Raw genomic sequence first — 23,602 nt, forward strand, 5'->3', positions numbered from 1 at the left:
TCTGACGGGCCGCCCCCAGGGGGTGAAGGTAGGAAACAACATCTCCACCCCACTGATCCTCAACACTGGGACCCTCTCCTGTACTCCCTGTTCATCCATGACTGCGTGGCCATGCACGCCTCCAACTCAATCATCAAGTTTGCACACAACACTACAGTGGTAGGCCTGGTTACTAACAGCGACGAGACAGCCTACAGGGAGGAGGTGAGGGCCTTCGGAATGTGGTGTCAGGAAAATAAACTCTCACTCAATGTCATCAAAACAAAGGAGATGATCGTGGACATCAGGAAACCGCAAAGGGAGCACCCCCCCATCCACATCGACGGGACAGTAATGGAGAATGTGGAACGTTTTAAGTTCCTCGGTGTACACATCACGGACAAACTGAAAGGGTCCACCCACACAGACAGCGTGGTGAAGAACAGGAGATTGAAGAAATTTGGCTTGTCAGCTAAAACACTCACAAACTTATACAGATGCACAATCATTAGCATCCTGTCGGACTGTATCACCGCCTGGTATGGCAATTGCACCGCCTTCAACCGCAAGGCTCTCCAGAGGGTAGTGTGGTCTGCACAAAGCATCACCGGGGGCAAACTACCTGCCCTCCAGGACAACTACTGCACCCGATGTCACAGGAAGGCCAAAAAGATCATCAAGGACAACAACCACCCGAGCCACTGCCTGTTCACCCCGCTATCATCCAGAAGGCGAGATCAGTACAGGTGGATCAAAGCTGGGACCGAGAGGCTGAGAAACAGCTTCTTTCTCAAGGCCATCAGACTATTAAACAGCCATCATTAACATAGAGAGGCTGCTGCAAACATACAGACTCAAATCTCTGGCCACTTAAATAAATGGACTTATTAAAGGTATCACTTTAACTTTTACATATCCTACATTACTCATCTCATATGTATATATTGTATTCTATACCATCTACTGCATCTTGCCTATGCCGCACACCATCGCTCATCCAAATATGTATATTTATTTATCTGTACAGTCATGGCCAAAAGTTTTGATATAAATATTAATTTTCACCAAGTCTGCTGCCTCAGTTTGTATGATGGCAATTTGCATATACTCCAGAATATTATGAAGAGTGATCAGATTATTTGCAAAGTCCCTCTTTGCCATGCAAATGAACGGACTCTCAAAAAAAACATTTCCACTGCATTTCAGCCCTGCCACAAAAGGACCAACTGACATCATGTCAGTGATTCTCTCGTTAACACAGGTGTGAGTGTTGACGAGGACAAGGCTGGAGATCACTCTGTCATGCTGATTGAGTTTGAATAACAGACTGGAAGCTTCAAAAGGAGGGTGGTGCTTGGAATCATTGTTCTTCCTCTGTCAACCACGCTTATCTTCAAGGAAACACGTGCCGTCATCATTGCGTTGCACAAAAAGGGCCTCACAGGCAAGGATATTGCTGCCAGTAAGATTGCACCTAAATCATCCATTTATCGGATCATCAACAACTTCAAGGAGAGCGGTTCAATTGTTGTGAAGAAGGCTTCAGGGCGCCCAAGAAAGTCCAGCAAGCGCCAGGAACGTCTCCTAAAGTTGATTCAGCTGTGGGATCGGGGCACCACCAGTACAGAGCTTGCTCAGGAATGGCAGCAGGGAGGTGTGAGTGCATCTACACGCACAGTGAGGCAAAGGCTTTTGGAGGATGGCCTGGTGTCAAGAAAGGCAGCAAAAAAGCCACTTCTCTCCAGGAAAAACATCAGGGACAGACTGATATTCTGCAAAAGTAACAGGGATTGGACTGCTGAGGACTGGGGTAAAGTCATTTTCTCTGATGAATCCCCTTTACGATTGTTTGGGGTATCCGGAAAAAAGCTTGTCCGGAGAACACAAGGTCAACGCTACCATCAGTCCTGTGTCATGCCAACAGTAAAGCATCCTGAGATCCATTCATGTGTGGGGTTGCTTCTCAGCCAAGGGAGTGGGCTCACTCACAATTTTGCCTAAGAACACAGTCATGAATAAAGAATGTTACCAACACATCCTCCGAGAGCAACTTCTCCCAACCATCCAGGAACAGTTCGGTGATGAACAATGCCTTTTCCAGCATGATGGAGCACCTTGCCATATGGCAAAAGTGATAACTAAGTGGCTCGGGGAACAAAACATCGATATCTAGGGTCCCTGGCCAGGAAACTCCCCAGACCTTAATCCCATTGAGAACTTGTGGTCAATCCTCAAGCGGCGAGTGGACAAACAAAAACCCGCAAATTCTGACAAACTCCAAGCATTGATTATGCAAGAATGGGCTGCCATCAGTCAGGATGTGGCCCAGAAGTTCATTGACAGCATGCCAGGGTGGATTGCAGAGGTCTTGAAAAAGAAGGGTCAACACTGCAAATATTGACTCTTTGCATCAACTTCATGTAATTGTCAATAAAAGCCTTTGCACTTATGAAATGCTTGTAATTATACTTCAGTATTTCATAGTAACGTCTGACAAAAATATCTAAAGACACTATGGCATCAAACTTTGTGGAAATTAATATTTGTGTCATTCTCAAAACTTTTGGCCATGACTGTACATATTCTTATTCATCCCTTTACAATTGTGTGTATTTGTGTGTATAAGGTAGTTTGTTAGATTACTTGTTAGATTTTACTGCAGTCGGAACTAGAAGCATTTCGCGACAATCGCATTAACATCTGCTAACCATGTACATGTGACCAATAAAATGTGATTTGATTTGAAAGTCACTGAGCTCTTCAGTTAGGCCATTTTACTGACAATGTCTGTCTATGAAGATTGCATGGCTGTGTGCTCAATTTTATACACCTGTCAGCAACAGGTGTCAATGAAATAGCCGAATCCACTAATTTGAAGGTGTGTCCACATACTTTTGTATGTGTCCCAAAGATTCATGTGCAAATCACAGCAAAAAAATGGAATGTCTTTCTCCCCTAAATGGGATTAGACTTTTAAAGCATTATAACTTACCCATGTTTCCTCCAAATAAAGTGTATGATATGCCATTTTCAAGCTCTGAGTCTGTATTTTTATACAATGTTAAAAACACCATTTCAAATTTTGCAACATAGTATTGAAAAGAGACGGTGGTTCACATTTTTTTTATTGTAAAAACATACCCTAAATTCCCTTGATGCTCTTAACCAGAGACCGTTTTTTTGAGTTGCTGTGTTTGGAATATGAAGATCATCTTTTAAATCTCAGTTTAGGTCTGTTTTTGCAATGTTGTCAAATACTCACATTAATCACAATTGATTTTCTTAAAAGTAAGGATGTTTACAACAAACGCCCTGCAGACTAGTATATAACTTAATGTTAACTGCAAAGTCTGTATGCACATCGCTAATGATCCACAAAATATATATTTCCACTGAGTGTCACCATGAGAAATCCAATTTGCTCATGGGAAATTAACTCAGGGAACTTGCGTGTCAGGTCAAGCGATGGATCAAAGGTTTTAGTGAGCTAGGTGAACATTGTACTAAATGACAGATGTTATGTGATGATTATGTACTGTAGGGATTATATAGACCCCTTCAATAAATCCCTTCCCAAATACTGTGGCTAAGACCTCAAGTGGCGGAGGATTTGGCAAAATTATGTTTTTACGATTTTTGGTAATGCGTCGCTGGGAAGAAACGCCTCAGGACTGCAATCCCCAGGAAAGAAAGTTTGTCTATGGCTCACTGGGAAGAAGTCGCCATGCATAATGGGGGAAAAAAGCCTGTGGTCATAAGACGCACTGCCCACACAATCCCCCCCTCAACCATCCCGTACGGCGCAGCTCCTGCCCATCCAGACTGACGTCAATGTGCAAATTAGGATACTACCTATTCTCGCCTAATCTGAATGCAGGACTAAACAGAGATGGTGCATTGACTGTAGGGAATATGGGTTTTAGATACTGTAACTGGAGATGTAAGTAACTGGCTTCCCTCACTAAGGCAAACATAATGTCAAACCAAAAGCACTGATGTACAATATTTTCAGCTAGAATCTAAGGCTATTGGAGACAATGGGATGAGAAATATGTTGATGGAAATGCAGACAAATAAATAATACCAAATGTAACGTAGCTAAGGAAGGCTTGATGGGAAAGGGGAAGGAATCATAGCAAATTTTAGGATGGATATGGCAGGTATCACTCTCAGGGCAGAAGATGAAGGCAGAGTTGGAAAGATAAATCGTTTCAATACACCAATGTCACACACACTTATAGGGTGCTGTAGGGTTCAATACAAGGGAGGGCTTTAGCCTGCAATGGTGATAGTACCAGCAGTATTTGTCAGATATTTGAATGTGCATGCTCAAGCACATTAAGACACTCCCTGTCATGGAGACCTGAGGATGTTCCTTGAGAATATTTTTTTCCTGTAAATGTGCCAGTCCTTTCTTTTCTCCATGTAATTTCCACACACATATTTCCTTTTAAGAACAGGCACTGCAGCGTGAAGACATATTTCCCATCTTATTATCTCAGATTTGACATACTTTATAAATGCTAATGGTTTCCATGTCGATACTTTATTATGTGCATTTCTACTCTTGATATAACATGAATCAAGGAAATGCAGAAGCATATTGTTTAAAGCTGAGGTCATGGTGACGCTGAATAAATCTAGTGCTGCCTGGTAGGCAGATGTTCTAGTCTCTTGGGGAATGTTATTGTATGAATGGTAGAAGGGAAAAGGATAAGAATGAGTTAAGGTGTTGACAGAGATGAAAAATCCTCAGTGCTTAGGAGTGCTATTCCTAGAGGCTTAAGCCCCCTGTGATGAACCATGAACACAGAGATAAGTGGCACACCGTATTGTAGGCTGAGGTACTTTACCAAGCCTCTAATAAGAAGCCTAATGTGGGGACACAGTGGGACAGCAATTTGTATTACTCAGCAGCCATGTTTGAACACAATAAACAAGACCAGATAATACATATTAGGATGTAGGAAACAGTGAGGAGAGATTTCAGTGAAACTGCTGATCAAGACATCCCAGGGTGTGACAGTCACTAATCTCACTAAAAGTAACTGCAGAGATAAGGATATTCTGCTATTTTGACCAATGCACAAAGCTGTCATGTACATGACTCACACATACAAAGTTATCATGGGTGAAGCTTATTGTAAATTGCTAAAGATGTATGCTATTTTCTATCAAGGGAGGGAACCTACCTCTAAATTCCGCCATGTGCCCTATAGAGTTCATGGACAAGAGCCACACATTTTGTGCTTCACTGTTGGACCCCCTGAGAGCACAGCCTATCCACTCATTTGCACCACCAGCTGCTAGAGGAATCAGAGTTCCTTAAAAATCACACAGGTGCTAAACTCAGCAGCAAGCATGCTCTCTTCAACACAGCACACAGTGCATGACTTTGGGTCAAGGGGGAAGTTACCATGCTGTTTGAACTCTCTTGCCCCTAGCATTTACTTGTCTCCACTAATCATAGTTTTTATCATATCCAAAGCCCTTGCCTGAGATGGGAGACTGCACTGTAGCAATACAGGCCAAGCAAAGTTCATCTACCAGGACATTCCCTTTGATTTTCCCCCACTACCCTACACAAGAAGCGGGTATGATGGCAGCGAGGGAGGACAGATTTGGTATAATGGCTACAGATTTTTTAAACATTATTTGCAGTATGGGAAGTCCTCGGGTGTTCCCCTAGGATGTAAGGCAACTCGGTAACAAGTGATCTTGTCTGCAGAACCCATTTCAGTGGATTCACTATTAATAAAATATGCTAATTCAATTACTACGACTGGTTTTCAACAAATGGAGCACTTAAAGCTGGTCCCAAAATGGCAAAAGTATGGTTAGCGATTACCATTATCTGAAAGGACAAATAGATCCGACATTCATGCAAATACCCAATGGGAACGCTGATTGGCTGAATACCTGGGGAGCGGGGTGTTTGGAGTAGTCAACAAAGCAGCATGACAGAAATATGATGGCAAGTTTTCTAACTACCGGTAGTTTCTTTGAGAAGATACAGTACCTTCGGAAAGTAGTCAGACCCATTTTCCTTAATAAATTGATTGTCTCTTTTAAAAAGAGGAGGGTCCATTCAGCTTTCTATAGGCTAGGCCTACGCTATTGATTTCTCAACTTTCCTAATATTAAGCAAATATTAAGCACATTTCTTATCTTTACAACAGGAGTATAGCCTACCTGGCCGGCATGAAAATGCACCACAGGAAAAGCGTCCTCCATTCGCTGTTTAAGTACAGAGATTACATGTATTTTTTCCTCTGCCCCTGTTTCGAGAAAGGTGCATGATAATGGTCCATTCTAAATCAAAGCTCACACATATTATATAGTATATGTAGTATATGTAAAGACATTAAATCAAAAATAGTCTGATAGGTGACAATGTTAGACAATGTCACCTGTGAATGATGCCCAGCTTAAGGCAAGAAACAATGCCTTTTTTGTGACTTTTTCTAATCATAATTGCACACCTAATGTAGCCTAGCCCATAGGCCTACATCTTTTGGTAAGATTTGTATCACAACTAAAGTGCCCAAATAACTTCTTAAAATGAAGCACGTTAATGCGCTTTACAACAGATGTAGAGCCTAACTGGCATGCAGCGTGTGAATTTCAAGTTTGGGGAAGATAACTTTCACTACAAAAATGCACCTTTAATAACAAAAGCATTATATGCATAATTGCATTTGTGGTCACTTTTGATAATGTTGTTTTCCCGATAATGGAACATTCGCACTTATAGGCTACTGCCGTGTGCGCATTGCTGTGCTCATAATGTGAAGAAATACCCTAATAGTTTATCAACATTTTAAGCTAAACGTTCTGATCTGTTGCGTCAGTCTCATTTCGTAAAAATAGTTTTTTTGATGCTACTTGTTGTGTTAATTTGTGATCTATCGCATCCCACAACTGTCCCAGACTATGTTCGGAATATGTATTTCTCACACAGAATACAATAGGTCAACATTTGTACTATGGGGGATAGTAGATTGACAAAGGCTAGGTTTTTTTTCTGTTCGTAAGGCCTACTCATCTTGTTGGCTGACGAAAGTATAATATGGATAGTTCTTCCAATTTCTTCAGTATGCACCGAAGAATTGTATAAGGACACGTGCTGTTGCGTCCCTGATGTGTCTCTCTTCACTTGTAGTCTGTGAGAAAGATCCAATCACGTGATGGAGTGCCCTGTGAGTGAGATCAGTTGTGATTTGGAGCAGGCAGCACTCAGAGAGAAGGGCTGCAAAAGGCATGGATTTTTTAAAGGTGAATAATAAAGGGGATGCCGCCGGCAAATTAGAGGCATTATCAAGTGCTTCTCAAGTTGTGAATGAGAGACGAAGTGTGTATAGCATGCGCGAAAAACAAAGCAAGCAACTTTTTAAAAATCCAAACATATAGAACAACTAAAGTTACATTAATAACTCTAACTTAAACTAATAGGAATACCTATTTCTTTGTTAAATGCTCAACACAGAATAGCAGCGTGCACACACTCCCTCAAATCGTTTGGAGACAATATCCTTCCTATTTTATTCAGCTTTGTTCAATTGTTATCTTCATACTATAAAATAATATAAAAAAATCGCACGGAACTCGAAGCGAATCGTGTCTGCTAAATGAACTAGTGTAGCCCACAGCCATATGGCATAGAAAAATCTGGACCTAACATAACGACAACTCAGAGTATGCTATTCTGTTCTTCTGAAATAGACATTTTCTTCATATCATGTTTCTTTACACATTTACATTACATTTACATTTAAGTCATTTAGCAGACGCTCTTATCCAGAGCGACTTACAAATTGGTGCATTCACCTTATGATATCCAGTGGAACAACCACTTTACAATAGTGCATCTAACTCTTTTAAGGGGGGGGGGGGTTAGAAGGATTACTTTATCCTATCTAGGTATTCCTTAAAGAGGTGGGGTTTCAGGTGTCTCCGGAAGGTGGTGATTGACTCGCTGACCTGGCGTCGTGAGGGAGTTTGTTCACCATTGGGGTGCCAGAGCAGCGAACAGTTTTGACTGGGCTGAGCGGGAACTGTACTTCCTCAGAGTAGGGAGGCGAGCAGGCCAGAGGTGGTTGAACGCAGTGCCTTGTTTGGTGTAGGCCTGATCAGAGCCTGAAGGTACGGAAGTGCCGTTCCCTCACAGCTCCGTAGGCAAGCACCATGGTCTTGTAGCGGATGCGAGCTTCAACTGGAAGCCAGTGAGAGAGGCGGAGGAGCGGGGTGACGTGAGAGAACTTGGGAAAGTTGAACACCAGACGGGCTGCGGCGTTCTGGATGAGTTGTAGGGGTTTAATGGCACAGGCAGGGAGCCCAGCCAACAGCGAGTTGCAGTAATCCAGACGGAAGATGACAAGTGCCTAGATTAGGACCTGCGCCGCTTCCTGCGTGAGGCAGGGTCGTACTCTGCGAATGTTGTAGAGCATGAACCTACAGGAACGGGTCACCGCCTTGAGTTAGTTGAGAACGACAGGGTGTTGTCCAGGATCACGCCAAGGTTCTTAGCACTCTGGGAGGAGGACACAATGGAGTTGTCAACCGTGATGGTGAGATAATGGAACGGGAGTCCTTCCCCGGGAGGAAGAGCAGCTCCGTCTTGCCGAGGTTCAGCTTGAGGTGGTGATCCGTATCCACCATGATATGTCTGCCAGACATGCAGAGATGCGATTCACCACCTGGTTATCAGAGGGGGGAAGGAGAAGATTAATTGTGTGTCGTCTGCATAGCATGATAGGAGAGACCATGTGAGGATATGACAGAGCCAAGTGACTTGGTGTATGCGAGAATAGGAGAGGGCCTAGAACAGAGCCCTGGGGGACCACAGTGGTGAGAGCACGTGGGTGCGGAGACAGATTCTCGCCACGCCACCTGGTAGGAGCGACCTGTCAGGTAGGACGCAATCCAAGCGTGGGCCGCGCCGGAGATGCCCAGCTCGAAGAGGGTGGAGAGGAGGATCTTCTAAGATTGTAAGAGGATCTTACACCTACAGTTGAAGTCGGAAGTTTACATACACCTTAGCCAAATACATTTAAACTCAGTTTTTCACAATTCCTGACATTTAATCCTAGTAAAAATTCCCTGTATTAGGTCATTTAGGATCACCACTTTATTTTAAGAATGTGAAATGTCAGAATAATAGTAGAGAGAATGATTTATTTCAGCTTTTATTTCTTTCATCACATTCCCAGTGGGTCAGAAGTTTACATACACTCAATTAGTATTTGGTAGCATTGCCTTTAAATTGTTTAACTTGGGTCAAATGTTTCGGGTAGCCTTCCACAAGCTTCCCAACAATAACTTGGGGGAATTTTGTCCCATTCCTCCTGACAGAGCTGGTGTAACTGAGTCAGGTTTGTAGGCCTCCTTGCTCGCACACGCTTTTTCAGTTCTGCCCACAAATGTTCTATAGGATTGAGGTCAGGGCTTTGTGATGGCCACTCCAATACCTTGACATTGTTGTCCTTAAGCCATTTTGCCACAACTTTGGAAGTATGCTTGGGGTCATTGTCCATTTGGAAGACCCATTTGCGACCAAGTTTTAACTTCCTGACTGATGTCTTGAGATGTTGCTTCAATATATCCACATCATTTTCCTCCCTCATGATGCCATCTATTTTGTGCAGAAGTTTACCCACAGCCTGCTTACCCAGCGCCCATGTCTCGGCTGGTTCGCCCAGGTGGGAAGCCGGGTGGCGCCCCCAGAGGGGGGAGTACTGTCACGCCTGCTCCCGCTCTTCACCCCTGGCGCTTGAGGGAGCCAGGCTGCCCTGCATTATGCACTCCTGCCACCATCATTTACGCACACCTGCCTTCCCTCGTTACGCGCATCAGCGATATTGGACTCACCTGGACTCACTCAATCACCTGTTTATTACTTCCTCTATATGCAGCTCCGCTGCATTGATTGTATTTTGTCTGTGTTACCCGTGTGCTGACGTTGTCCTGTCTCGTTCTATGTCCGTTCCCTATTAAATGTTTGACTCCCCGTACTTGCTTCTCCTCTCCAGCGTCATCCCTTGACTCCCAATGGGCCCGAGCCCCAAGTATTACATTTGGACCAGATAACTCTCACCGGAATTGGCCCGAGCCCCAAGTAATACATTTGGGTCAGATAACTCACACCGGAATCGGCCCGAGCCCCAAGTAATATATATATTTGGGCCAGATAACTCTCACCGGAATCATCCCAAGCCCCAAGTAATATATTTGGGCAAGATAACTCACATCGGAATCGACCCGAGCTCAATCCCTGCATCCTAGCCATAAGTACTACTGCTGAATGCGGCCCAGACTCGGGCCACATGACGTCGGCCAAGTCTGACTCTCAGCCGAGTGTCCCGACTCTCAGCCGGCTAGCTTTAAACAATATATTTTTGAAACAGGAAAATATACACATTTATCACACTTTTATGAGCATTTAAAACATAATCCATGAATTAAATAATATATATAATTTATATATACTTTTTTACCAATCACAAGTGGGGCGCAGCCCCTAACACCCTAATGGGCAGCCTCCACTGCAAAGACCCTATGAGCTTTGGAGGTATCCACAGTAAAAGAAATTGTACGTGGCTCAATGTTGTGCCATACAAGATCAAACAAATTCATATGTTGCCATATCATCGCACTAAAAAGTAAAGTAAGGCCATTCCTCTCAACTATAGCACTGTCTGAAGAAGAGAGTAAACAAAAATAATGCAAAACATGTTTGAGTGTGGCCAAACATTTGATGATTGTAAACTAGATGGGTCCACACCGGTTTATAAAATTGTTTTATATGACAGCTGAGAAGCAATTTGGAACATTGTGTATTGGTGGAATCTAAACAACACATTACAGTTAATTAGGAAGAAGCCTCCAGCCCCGCCTCCTCTTTCCTCTCTGTTCTTTCCTTTCCTTTCCTTATCATTGACAGAACACAAAACTATTTCACTGGGGGAAATCTTATTGAGCTACACAATACTAGAAAGGCAATGTTAGGTCAATTTGATTTTCTATAACAGCCAAATGACTTTCAGTCCATTGGTCTACATAGAGGTAAAAAGCTGAAAATCTTCAATAAAAGTCGTAATGTGTGAGTCACTGTGGTCTTTGTGGTTTCTTATACCCCTCTTTTTACAGGGGTCACAAGGCTTCAGAAGATCCAAATTGCAAGGTTAAAAAAGTTCAGAATTCAACAGGCAATCACTGTTCTCCATCTAGATGGAACAAAAGCACCTCTACTAAAACTTTGTTCAGGATATCATTCGTATATTGCTCGTAACAGTGCCCACTGTAATCCCAAACATGTTTTTGGAATCACAATGCATGGTTGCCACATTACATGACCCTGCATGTAAAAAAGACACATATCAGATAAATCAGGTAGATGCGCTGATCACACAATAGCAAAATAACATGCAAATTAAACCACAGAGGGTAGGCTTCGGATTTGTTCATAATCATTTTATATAACTGCTGAAAGCGGCCCTGAAATAAAGCCCAGTGATTGGTGGATGTAGGCACCACCAAAGCCCATATTCCTGCCAATATCTATTCTTACTTCCTGTGAGTCAAGCCCAGCTGTCACTAGCAGACGTGGACAGTGCACAGGAAAGCCTCAGATCAACTCCAACACACAGCTTTTTCATTCTCCACTAAATCTGCCCCTTGTGTTATGATCCACTGAAGAGAATCAAGCCATCAAAGTAAACATCTAAGATGACTTATACTGTAGTCTGAATGAACTAGAAAGAGACTAAACAGACTACAAGTAAAACAAACAAGAATGCTGTATGTAAAACTATGATTTCAAATATTTCACTATCTGATCAGTCTTAACGAGATGTGGGTTGATAAAATTGAATCAGTACATTGGCCTATAACAGAGCAGAGATGCAACTACAGTGCATAGCCACTACACAGTATTTGTGTCTGTGGAATTGGAATAACACATGATGTTTAGTATCCGTGAGCCCTCTGTCCCTGGTGTGCCTGAACAGCGATTATTACTATACTTAACCCTGTAATGGAGAGATGTTCCTATCAGAGCCAACCAGCAGCACATCATGTGACCACATCCCATTTCTTGATTCAAATATTTTTTTAAAGGGCTTTGTTCTCCCCACGTTGCCCTTTAAACCCACAGTATTACCTCGCTCAGACGTTGCAGGCATCAACCAATGGTTGCGTGACACTTCACCGACTGTGTCATTGACTGAGAGATTGCTTTACCATTTGATGTGGTTAGCTTATACGTAAAATACCTATCCAGGTGTTGTAAGATCTGGCATGCATCAGCTATGTCTAGGCAGAGGAATGCACCCTTCAACTTGATTTCCTTTTTCATATTGGTTTGGTTTCATATCGAATTACCAAGATCACGTAATAATGATCTTATAATATCAATCTAGTCAAATGCATAAATTTATCTTGTGGTATTTACAAACAATTTAGTAAACTGTATAAAGCATTAGATAACTAAATCACTCATGCAAAATGTATGCTGACAAAATGTGTCCTCTCCATTGGAATTGTGTTTCCAATCGATTTTTGATTCTGTTTGCATTTACACACTGATCCTGTGGAGGAGAGGGCGGCGTGGGTAAATAGGATTATGGCTAGTTCAATGTAGAAGGTTAAACTCTGCCCTATGACCTAAAGAATTGACATGGAATACATTAGAGCAAGCTACAAATCAATACAAAATATCCTTTGGCTTGTGTCTTCTCCACATACTCACACATGACATGAACAGCAATTAAATACATCTGAAGCATTTGGAATTCAGCAATAATAGACAATAGAGTGTTGCCACAATGTGCACATAAAAATAGGTGACTAAAAAGTCTCCACATGGGGGGTACTTATACAAAGTGCCCAGCTAGACAAAAAAGAGCCACTAGGCATTCAGTTGCTCTGGCACAGTTGACTCACAGAAAACAAAAGAGAGCAAGACGTTTAGGTGAGAATACACATGCCCACAGTTGGACAACGCTGCCAAGAAACATTGAAGACAGAGCTGCATTGGAATGCAAAAGGAGTATACTGAACAACATGACAAACTATTGCTGTGTATCTATACCATGGCCATTTTATGTGTATATCTGTGGGAAAGACTTCCAATCTGGCCCCTCATACAATCATGGCCATCTAATAATCCCATGATTCCAATTGGAAAAGGAACCCCTTACCTCTCCACTGTGATAGCTGATGTGTGGTGAGTAGTGGATTACCCAGGTAGGTGCTATACATTGGTTCTGGATGTGGTGAGTTTCTCAATGTAAAATGTTCTGAGATCCATTGAAAAGTACTATATACTGTAAATGCAATCTAGGATCATCTGTATAATTATAATTTCTTTATATAGATATTTATATACACTACCGTTCAAAAGTTTGGGATAATTTAGAAATGTCCTTGTTTTTGAAAGAAAAGCTATTTTTTGTCCATTAAAATAACATCAAATTGATCAGTAATACAGTGTAGACATTGTTCATGTTGTAAATGACTATTGTAGCTGGAAACGGCTGATTTTTTATGGAATATCTACACAGGCATACAGAGGCCCATTATCAGCAACCATCACTCCTGTGTTCCAATGGCAAGTTGTGTTAGCTAATCCAAGTTTGTCATTTTAAAAGGCTAATTGAAAACCCTTTTGCAATTATGTTAGCACAGTTGAAAACTGTTGCCCTGATTTAAAGAAGCAATAAAACTGTCCTTCTTTAGACTAGTTGAATATCTGGAGCATCCGCGGGTTGGATTACAGGCTCAAAATGGCCAGAAACAAAGGTCTTTCTTTTGAAATTTGTCAGTCTATTCTTATTCTGAGAAATGAAGGCTATTCCATGTGAGAAATTGCCAAGAAACTGAAGATCTCGTATAACACTGTGTACTACTCCCTTCACAGAACAGCGCCAACTAGCTCTAACCAGAATAGAAAGAGTGAGTGGGAGGCCCCGGTGCACAACTGAGCAAGAGGACAAGTACATTTGAGTGTCTAGTTTGAGAAACAGACGCCTCACAAGTCCTCAACTGGCAGCTTCATTAAATAGTACCTGCAAAACACCAGTCTCAACATCAACAGTGAAGAGGCGACTCTGGGATGCCTGCCTTCTAGGGAGAGTTGCAAAGAAAAAGCCTTATCTCAGATTGGACAATAAAAATAAAAGATTAAGATGGGCAAAAGAACACAGACACTGGACAGAGGAGCTCTGCCTAGAAGGCCAGTATCCCGAAGTCACCTCTTCACTGTTGACGTTGAGACTGGTGTTTTGCAGGTACTATTTAATGAAGCTGCTGTGTGAGCGAGCCACTCACTCTCCCTACTGTGTGTACTGAAGAGTGATAGGTGCATTGTAATAAGCATAACCATATGACTGTTGCTCAAAATGAAATTGCGAGGAAAATACCGCTTTCAAATCAACTACTGTTTTTCTAGTTACAGAGAGGACAGTTACAGCTTTCTGTGAGTATATAATGTATTTCTATCTCAAGGCCATCAGACTGTTAAACAGCCATCACTAACATTGAGTGGCTGCTGCCAACATACTGACTCAACTCCAGCCACTTTAATAATGGAAAAATGTTTGTAATCAACTTATCACTAGCCACTTTATATATAATGTTTACATACCCTACATTACTCATCTCATATGTATATACTGTATGCTATACCATCTACTGCATCTTGCTATCTTGATGTAATGTATCACTAGCCACTTTAAACAATGCCACTTTATATGTTTTCATACCCTACATTACTTATCTCATATGTATATACTGTACTCTATACCATCTACTGCATCTTTCCTATGCCGTTCGGCCATCACTCATTTATATATGTTTATGTACATTTTCATATTCATTCCTTTACACTTGTGTGTATAAGGTAGTTGTTGTGGAATTGTTAGGTTATATTACTTGTTAGATATTACTGCATGGTCGGAACTAGAAGCACAAGCATTTCGCTACACTTGCATTAACATCTGCTAACCATGTGTATGTGACAAATAAATTTGATTACTCACCTCTAAATATTGAGTTCATAGCAATGACTGAATGAACTAAAGGACTAAGCCATCAATCACGTGATACCATTCAAACCTCTGTGAAGATTGTTGATAGAATTTATATGTTTAAATGAATGATTAGAATATTCCACCCTGAAACCATATAATTGTATGAAATTGATTAGAATCATAAAATTATTATTAATGATGTGTGTAGTTTTAGTCAGTAAAACTATAATAAATGATGTGTGTAGTTTTAGTCAGAATTAGGGTAAAACAATCTATCTGTACAATATGTCTCTGTAGTATCTTAAACACTGACTGTCTGAGCAAGAATCGGTGCCGACCTTGGCTAGGGGCCACTGAGAGATTTGGGAGAGGGCAGGGAGTACTTTTCACGGTCCCTAATCTTTGTCGGCTGGGTATTGATACAGTATGTGCGTATGATATCTACTGTTTGTGTGTGAATGTAAGTGCGTAAGGAGCCAGTATAAAATGAATGGTTTTGTACAACGGACAAGCGCTCTCGTGAATAAACATTTTTACTATCATAGCTGGGCCTCCGTCTGTTTCATTCAACCAGTATCTTACAAATTCTGGATTGCAGACCGAGTAGTGTAATTGAATTGTCGTAACAAGATTCAACAGCACATTGAAGCCAAATGAAATCGGTTAAGATAGCGTATCATGGAGACACAACATCTGCAGTTTGAGCTAGTCCAGGAAGTGACGTTACAGGCTAGCTCAGTGCTGCCCCCTCTCATTGTAACTCAATTTGAGGTCGACCAGTGTACTGCAGGCTGCCATTAGCAACTAAATTATCCTTAAAACTTATGTGTGCGATTTTAAAATAATCACTTCAAAAACATACATCTGGTGTATTAGAAGCAATTATTGGTGCCATGATTGTCTTGGAAATAGTTTTTTATTTACACTAATATTGCAATTCTTCCAATCACTATAATGGGGAATCCTATTTTCTGCTAACATTACCTGCAGTACTGCGGTAGGCCTTGAAGTTCCGTGGCTACAATGAGAGGGTGCAGTCGTTCTTCCCTAGTTCATAGCACCATTTTAAAACCAGAGTAGGCTATGTAGTATGTGTTTTTTATGTACCCGCAGAGTGGAGTCAATTGGAGTACCCCGTTTGAGGTGAATAGGCCAACATCAAGTAGCCAGTACAGGACTAGCGCTGGGAAGTTTTTGTAGGACATAACATTTACTGATAGATTAATCAATAAGCCTACATGGCTATCTATTAAGCAACATGATCTTATTTAGAGTTAGTACTTCCTCAGGTGGTGAATAATATAGCGTAGGCCAGTGGTCACCAACCTTTTCTGAGTCAAGATCACTTTCGCAGTCAAAAAGCAAACAGATCTACTGCTCAGATTTTTTTTTTTCATTTTTTTTCATTTTCATTTTTTTTTTCATACAGTTTTGTATGAATTAAGTTTGAGCAGTAGTCCTAATACATTATCACAGCATATTGGCTATATGATTGGCCTGCCAATACTGTTAATCAGACCATATTATATTTCAAAATTCAAGCTTTGATAACAAAATAGATCAGTTGGTTTAGCACTTTTTTCTTTTACTGGACTGATGGTATCTGCATCTGATTGTCAACGAGGTCAAATCGCAACGTCAGTGATCTTCAAGTCGAAATGTCGTAGCTCTAGAAAGATGCCTTGGAATTCCAAGTTGGACAACAGTTCAAAACAGTTTTTCCCAACCACCTCCTACGGTCCCTGCTCTCTCCTTCCTTTCCTCCGGTGAGACTGACCAGAGAGAGGGGACACCGTCTTCCACCTGATGGAGAAACTCAAGTCGCACCGCATCTGCTTCATGCACAAATTCATGTTGTTCCAATGACCAGAGAAAGTGAAATATTCCTTAATATTACAATCGACAAGACAAACTGTTAATAATAATAAAATGCAGGGCTATTGATACTTGACTACTCATTCATTCCAACTGCAGCCCGAGCGGAAGAACGGAGAAGCGCGTTTTGTAATAGTGAGTGAAAACAGCAGCTCTTTGCTGTATTCGTTGACAGTCTCTCTGTGGTCATGGTTTCAAAAGTGATTAAATCTTACGTACGCTATTAGCCTATTAAATTTGGCTGTGGCCAGGGTCATGGAATCTCTGTAGCCACAGAGATTTGAACTATCTGATTGGGCAGCACAGTGGGTGGACTCGATATAGTCACAGATTTACCGGTCCGCCGGGTAAGCGAAGTTTGTCTCGTGGGAACACTTTAAAAAAATAATAATAATAATTTCACCTTTATTTACCAGGTAGGCTAGCTGAGAACAAGTTCTCATTTACAACTGCGACCTGGTCAAGATAAAGCAAAGCAGTTCGACACATACAACAACACAGAGTTACACAATATAGCAATTAAACACTGGAATGGTAGATGTGCAGAAGATGAATGTGCAAGTAGACATACTGGGGTGCAAAGGAGCAAGATAAATAAATACATAAATACAGTATGGGGATGAGGTAGTTGGATGGGCTATGTACTGGTGCAGTGATCTGTGAGCTGCTCCGACAGCTGGTGCTTAAAGCTAGTGAGGGAGATATGTGTCTCCAGCTTCAGTGATTTTTGCAGTTCGTTTCAGTCATTGGCAGCAGAGAACTGGAAGGAAAGGCGGCCAAAGGAGGAATTTACTTTGGGGGTGACCAGTGAGATATACCTGCGTGCTACGGGTGGGTGCTGCTATGGTGACCAGTGAGCTGATATAAGGCAAGGCTTTACCTAGCAAAGACTTGTAGATGACCTGGAGCCAGTGTGTTTGGCGACGAGTATGAAGTGAGGGCCAGCCAACGAGAGCGTACAGGTCGCAGTGGTGGGTAGTATATGGGGCTTTGGTGACAAAACTGATGGCACTGTGATAGACTGCATCCAATTTGTTGAGTAGTGTGTTGGAGGCTATTTTGTAAATGACATCGCCGAAGTCGAGGATCGGTAGGATGGTAGTTTTACTTTTCTTACCTGGTGTACAGGACTTTTGAAACAAGTGCACCTACCGGCAACAGCTCAACAGGATTTTAAAAATGGAGCGCAAGCCTTTGTCTTTCGTTGGCTTTTCTACAGAAATATTTGGTGATCGGCTAGGAATGCCTTGAAGATCGACCAGTTGGCAACCACTGGCCTACGCCAATGTGCACAAAGATGTCCAAAAATAAATCTAATAATTCTGGATCCTATTTCAACAGGTTGCACATAAAAATATCAATCCTGCATTCCCTGGATATGTTAGATGAAATGGCTTACTTTTTTATCATAAAATTACAGGCCCCCAATACATTCATAAACTGACAATGATAAAAAAGTGAACATTGAAACCTGAGAAAATCTATCCAAATCAATGTAAGAACATAGGGGCATGCTAATTTAAAAAAGGACTACTCATTATTAGCCTGGTTCTGTATGGAATGCAGGTACATTATGGGACCCAGGTTAGGTCATTATCTCCTCAGGTTGGTGCGACCAAATAATGTGCTGGTGCCATTTCCAGAGCAGCATAGATCTAGTGGCAAGTAACCTTACATTCCTGACTCTATGCTTTCACTAGAAACATCGTAGTCCCCAGACATAGTGTAGCGCACATGAGTCAGACTCATGGTCCTGTGATGAGGTATCCCTGACTGCAACTTCAAAATCAGTGTTACCCTCATCAAATGGTCAACATGTTGGTTTTTCCCATGGGAGACCAGGGTTCATTTCCTGCCCATGACAATGGTGCCCAACTGTGGGAGGATCTCTCATGGGGGAGGAGGTCAAAGGGGGGTGAATGTAGAAGATATACATCTGGCTCATGGTGTCGAGATGATGTAGCCCTGTCTGCGACTTCAAAATGAGTATCACCCTCGGTTCAAGAGGAAAGTGTCAAAGTCTTCACCCCCTCAATTGGTTATTGTGCAGCAGCATTATTGATGATTTGCGTGAAATTCAACTTTCCTCAACCTTTTCATCTCAAACCTTCCATTGAAAATTAATGACATAATATTTTGTCACCATCTATTGCTTTCAGTGACCAGTTGGTTTGATTGCTCAGCCACTATTCCAAACGTCTTATTTAGCAGAAAAGTTATTTTAACATTGTATGAATGGGACAGGACAGTCAAGAGGCAGCCTATAGATTACATATTTGAAGGCCAACGTGTGAATGTAGCTTGCATCAAAAAATGATGGAAAGGTCGGCTCTTTTTACTGACTCTGATCTTATTGACTTGTGCAGTCAAAAGAGCGAATGTTTCGACTCATTTCGTTCGAGTTGGTGACCACATTTACATGCACACCAATATCCCATCATTATTCGGGATACTCAAGTATTGTGTTTTTGAGTTGACGCATATATACATCATATCCCTTTTACAATAACCCTAATAGCTCCTATCCCGATTTTCAGAAACCCGAACAAGATACCTGGGATTTGCTGATCATAGACTGGATACTGTGGCATGTAAATACCTTATCACATTTGATGTTATTTTTCGCGGTCTACGCAGGCTCAGTTCAGATAGGAACAGCAATAGTTGGAATAGGAACTGAAGTCATTTTCACAGATTTTCATTTCCTTAAAACCGGTCAACAAACTGATGTAATTTGGAAATTTTGCACGGAATAATCTCCCCAGTCCCTAAACTCCTTTGTTCAGCGAGAAAAGCAGAAATGAAAGGCACAACTTTACTGATGTCAACTAGATTGTTGATGATTTACTCAATCAATTTATAACATTATTTTGGTGAGTAAGGCTTTATTTAGTATTCTAGAGCGTTAAGTAATGACAGAAGAGAAGCTGCATGCATCTAATTACAGACAAGTTGCCCAACCAATAGCCAACCTAATGTCGAAAAATTATAAGCAGAGAAATATCTAAATTATTAGAATTCGCACCGCCTGTCAAAAAATCTTTCCGCAAACTAGGCAAATTAGGAATATTCTGTTAATTCATGGATACAGAAATGCTCGTTAGCGGGATATGAAAGGTGCATGTAAACTGCTTCTCCAGTATAATGCCTTAACCATTATCCGGAATACTGTTCACATCCAAAGTGCTCGATAATGCCCAGAGCATACAGGACCCTCTACTGGCAAACATACACTGAAAAGTCGAAATATTCATGATTCTACAAGCCTTGTTCACATGTTGTTCACCTTAATGGGCATATTTGAGCTGTCATTTGTGACCGATACTTGTAAAATCGTGCTTTAAACAATGTACATTTGTTGATTGATTGGTAGCCTACATTTGAAACAAGGCCTAGTTGTGGCCACAATCGGATTAGATGGTGAACGACTCTTGGCAAAATGCATTGCTTAAATGCCATGAGGGACCAGAGCACCCCAAACGGTTCGTTCTCGAGCTCGAGTTTGTTGAGCAGAGGCTGTGAATGTTTTGGTTCTACAAAGCTGTGCCCATCATAACGTTCAATAATCAATTAATGTATTCATTATTGCACCATATGATCAATTATCGGATCTAAATATGTATTTGTCTTCTCTATGCTGCCTGCTGCCTGCAGCATGATCGATTTTGCCTGCGTGCATATATGACAGACAGTTGTTGGTCTAAGCACGTCTCCGGAGTCACCAGAGGAGCGCATATTAATACTGCTGTGGAATTAATTGCGACCAGCAGGCCAAACGAACGACTAAAATTAAAGAGTCACTCAGTACAACGAATAATGAGTCAGTAAAAAGAGTCTATCAAAAATAACTATTTGTTAGCGAACTACACATTACTAGCTTCAATGCTGTAAAATCTTGCCAGATCTTTGAGTGTCAGGCAAATAAACAAAATCTACTATAATGGTGAATGTGATGTAGCCTTGTTTGGATAAATAAATGCTATTGATCCACATCTTAAATGTAAGCTTAAGGCAAACCCTCTGGAGCCCATGTACAGCCTTCGATTATGTTTATAAAATATGCAGCAGTACACAACGCCTCGATCTTATCAGAAAGTTGCAGCATCCAGTGATTAATCTGTTTCCCACTCACCATTTTAACTATTATATGTGGGAGATATGTACATGTTCCAATTGTCTTCAACTACAGATAATAGGATATTGTTAATTTGTTATTAATGGAAGTCTGGTCTTGACTATGGAGAGCAGTTGAGCTAAGGATGCAGTTAATGTGAGTCGCCCAAGAGCCCTAAACATACCGGTAGCCTATTCTGTAGCTGAATGCCATTATTCAAAGGCAGCAACAGAAAGCGATCTGTTGCTGATTTATATCACATTGCAAAATATGGTAGACCAAAAGTAGTAGGCTAGTGGTATGGTACAAGTAATAACAGTATAATGATAACAAAATAATAACAAGAAGAAGAATATTACTTAATTTTACACTGTAAAGCTTATGGACCATTACAAATAAATAGCTTGATGTGTGTGTATTTAACCCTCCCGCCCCCTCCTTTACACAACCCTAGTTGGGTACCATATCGGAGAATGTCTGCAGTCAAAACTGAAGCTGCGGAGGAATATCATTTTCGGGTCTTAAGGAAACCATTCACTCCATCAGAAGGGACAAAAGTTGAGACAATTGTATGTGGATATGATACATATTGAATGCTATGGTTCATAATATGAGCGGCCAACATTAAAAGTGCTTAAAATGTACACGGACTGAGCCATCTGCTTTCCACACGCGTCTTTAAAATTATGACCTCACGAATGATGAAATATGTGAGAGGCTTTTGTATCCTACTCTCACAGATTGTTTTATGCAGAAATAATGACTTACCAACAGCTAAATCCAGTAGATCTGCGCACAATAGGAGACACAAAGAGAAGACAGTCATCTTTCCCTTATTTTGCAATAAATCCCGAACTCCATCCGCGTTTACATGCTCCCGGTTTGTCGGCTGTGTAATCCCCACCATTCCAAAGGTATGAGATCGAGAGGTGCCCACAAACTGTTCATGATGCAGTTTAAGTATAAATGGGAAATATGAGAAGTTCGCCACAAATACACTTAAATTACAGCAATGAGGACCAATATTCGTCAAAAGAAACGGCGTAATCGGTTAAAACAAAATATTGTCCTGCTAGACAATCAACGTTAAGCAGTGCAGTCGAGGATTAGAAAAAACAGATAGGTTGGATGAAAATCTATGTTTCTCAGTCAATGCGTATCTCCCTCTCTCACTCTCGCTCTCTCTCTTTCCTGCGCGCTCTATCATCCTGCCCTCCAGACTCAGACGCACGCACACAGTCACTCTTGATCACTCGCTCTTTATTTCGCACAATTTTCCTTAATCCTACCCTGTCCCCAAACCCTTCCCCTCTAATTCTGCCCACTAAGCCGATTTATTTCTGCAGGATTTGGTTTTTACTTAGTGAAAAGGTTTTTTAAAGATTATTATAACCTCCCATATACTGTGATGATTTACAGTTAACAGCAATGAACGTGGATAGTTTCAACATCTTTATCTGCCACTCATCATGGACAACAGTATGATTTTACCCCGATTTGTACCTGCCCCACTATTCGTGTTTTCATGCTACTATTTCAATGATGTCAATTTCAGTCCCCTCCTTTACTCTTTTTCATGAGTCCCTTCAAATACAAATGAGTCATTGAGGTTATTGTGGATTTTGTGTCCACAAATACATTATTTGTAAGCGATCCATTGTCCATTTCTGTAAAATAATACACAATAGAGTGACTCAGGCATGAGCATCACCATGCAATTCTCTAGGGTTATGCACTCACTGCAGGTGCTCACAAAAATAGTTAGAGTTAGATTTTTAACTCAGAGACAGCATTTCCACTAGAACAAATGAAGATGACATGGTAGTCCAGCCTAGTGTAAAAGGACCAGGCTGCTGCTTTCACACTGTACACAAACAGAAACACCTGAAGCTGCATCAAGGTCCACACAAGCTGTTCACTTCCACCCACATACCAGGTTGTAATCCTTCAATATTATGGAGTATAAGGTATGCACTTTGATATATACCAGTAGAATAAACAACAAATGGTGGCTTATTTATCCTCTCTGGTCAGTATATTCTATAAAGAGATTTGCATCTTGTATGACCTTCCCTATACAACACTTCTCCCCAAAATGAATTTGCAAGGAGAGATATTACATAAAAAGAGAACTAGAGGCTGCTGGGATAAGGTCTGCAGTACTAATGCACTAAGGCTGTCTAGGATACGTTCTGCAGTACTAATGCAGTATCACACATCTCTAGAGGGCAGTGTAAACAGCAAATTATTGAGGCAACAGAGCCAAACGTGTTCCTGTCTATATGGCACCTGCCCCATGAACAAAGAGGGGTCTGCAGTCTCGAGGGGATACACATCTTCTACTGTTGTCATGTATGGTGTTGCCAGCACAGGTTTCATACCAACCAACATTAAGTCAGGGGACACAAAGGGAAGCCTTTGGTTCGTTAATTAAACCATAAATGGTGTTAATTTCTTTATTTGTGGACTGAAGGACAGCAGATAGATACATAGACTTGAGTCTAAATCCTGTTGTTTCTTGTCCCAGAGATCCTAGTCATAATACAAAAAGGCAATATCATGTTTTCATTGACACCTGTACTAAAAATACACTTGTATACCACAGGCA

At 41.3% G+C, this 23,602-nt stretch overlaps 1 protein-coding gene across 2 annotated transcripts in view; it reads right to left on the bottom strand.

Moving 5' to 3' along the window:
* LOC111969993 (immunoglobulin superfamily member 21-like) overlaps positions 1 to 22,215 on the bottom strand; it is a 270,568-nt gene extending 248,353 nt beyond the window's left edge. For both annotated transcript variants that reach the window (XM_023996456.2, XM_023996455.2), the window contains exon 1: positions 21,763 to 22,215. In XM_023996456.2, the coding sequence (XP_023852224.1) occupies positions 21,763 to 21,901 (139 nt within the window). In that variant the 5' untranslated portion in view covers positions 21,902 to 22,215. The remainder of the gene's footprint in view (positions 1 to 21,762) is intronic.
* Positions 22,216 to 23,602: the final 1,387 nt, after the last annotated feature.

Source organism: Salvelinus sp. IW2-2015, linkage group LG11 (assembly GCF_002910315.2).
Source record: "Salvelinus sp. IW2-2015 linkage group LG11, ASM291031v2, whole genome shotgun sequence".
Lineage (NCBI taxonomy): Eukaryota > Metazoa > Chordata > Actinopteri > Salmoniformes > Salmonidae > Salvelinus > Salvelinus sp. IW2-2015.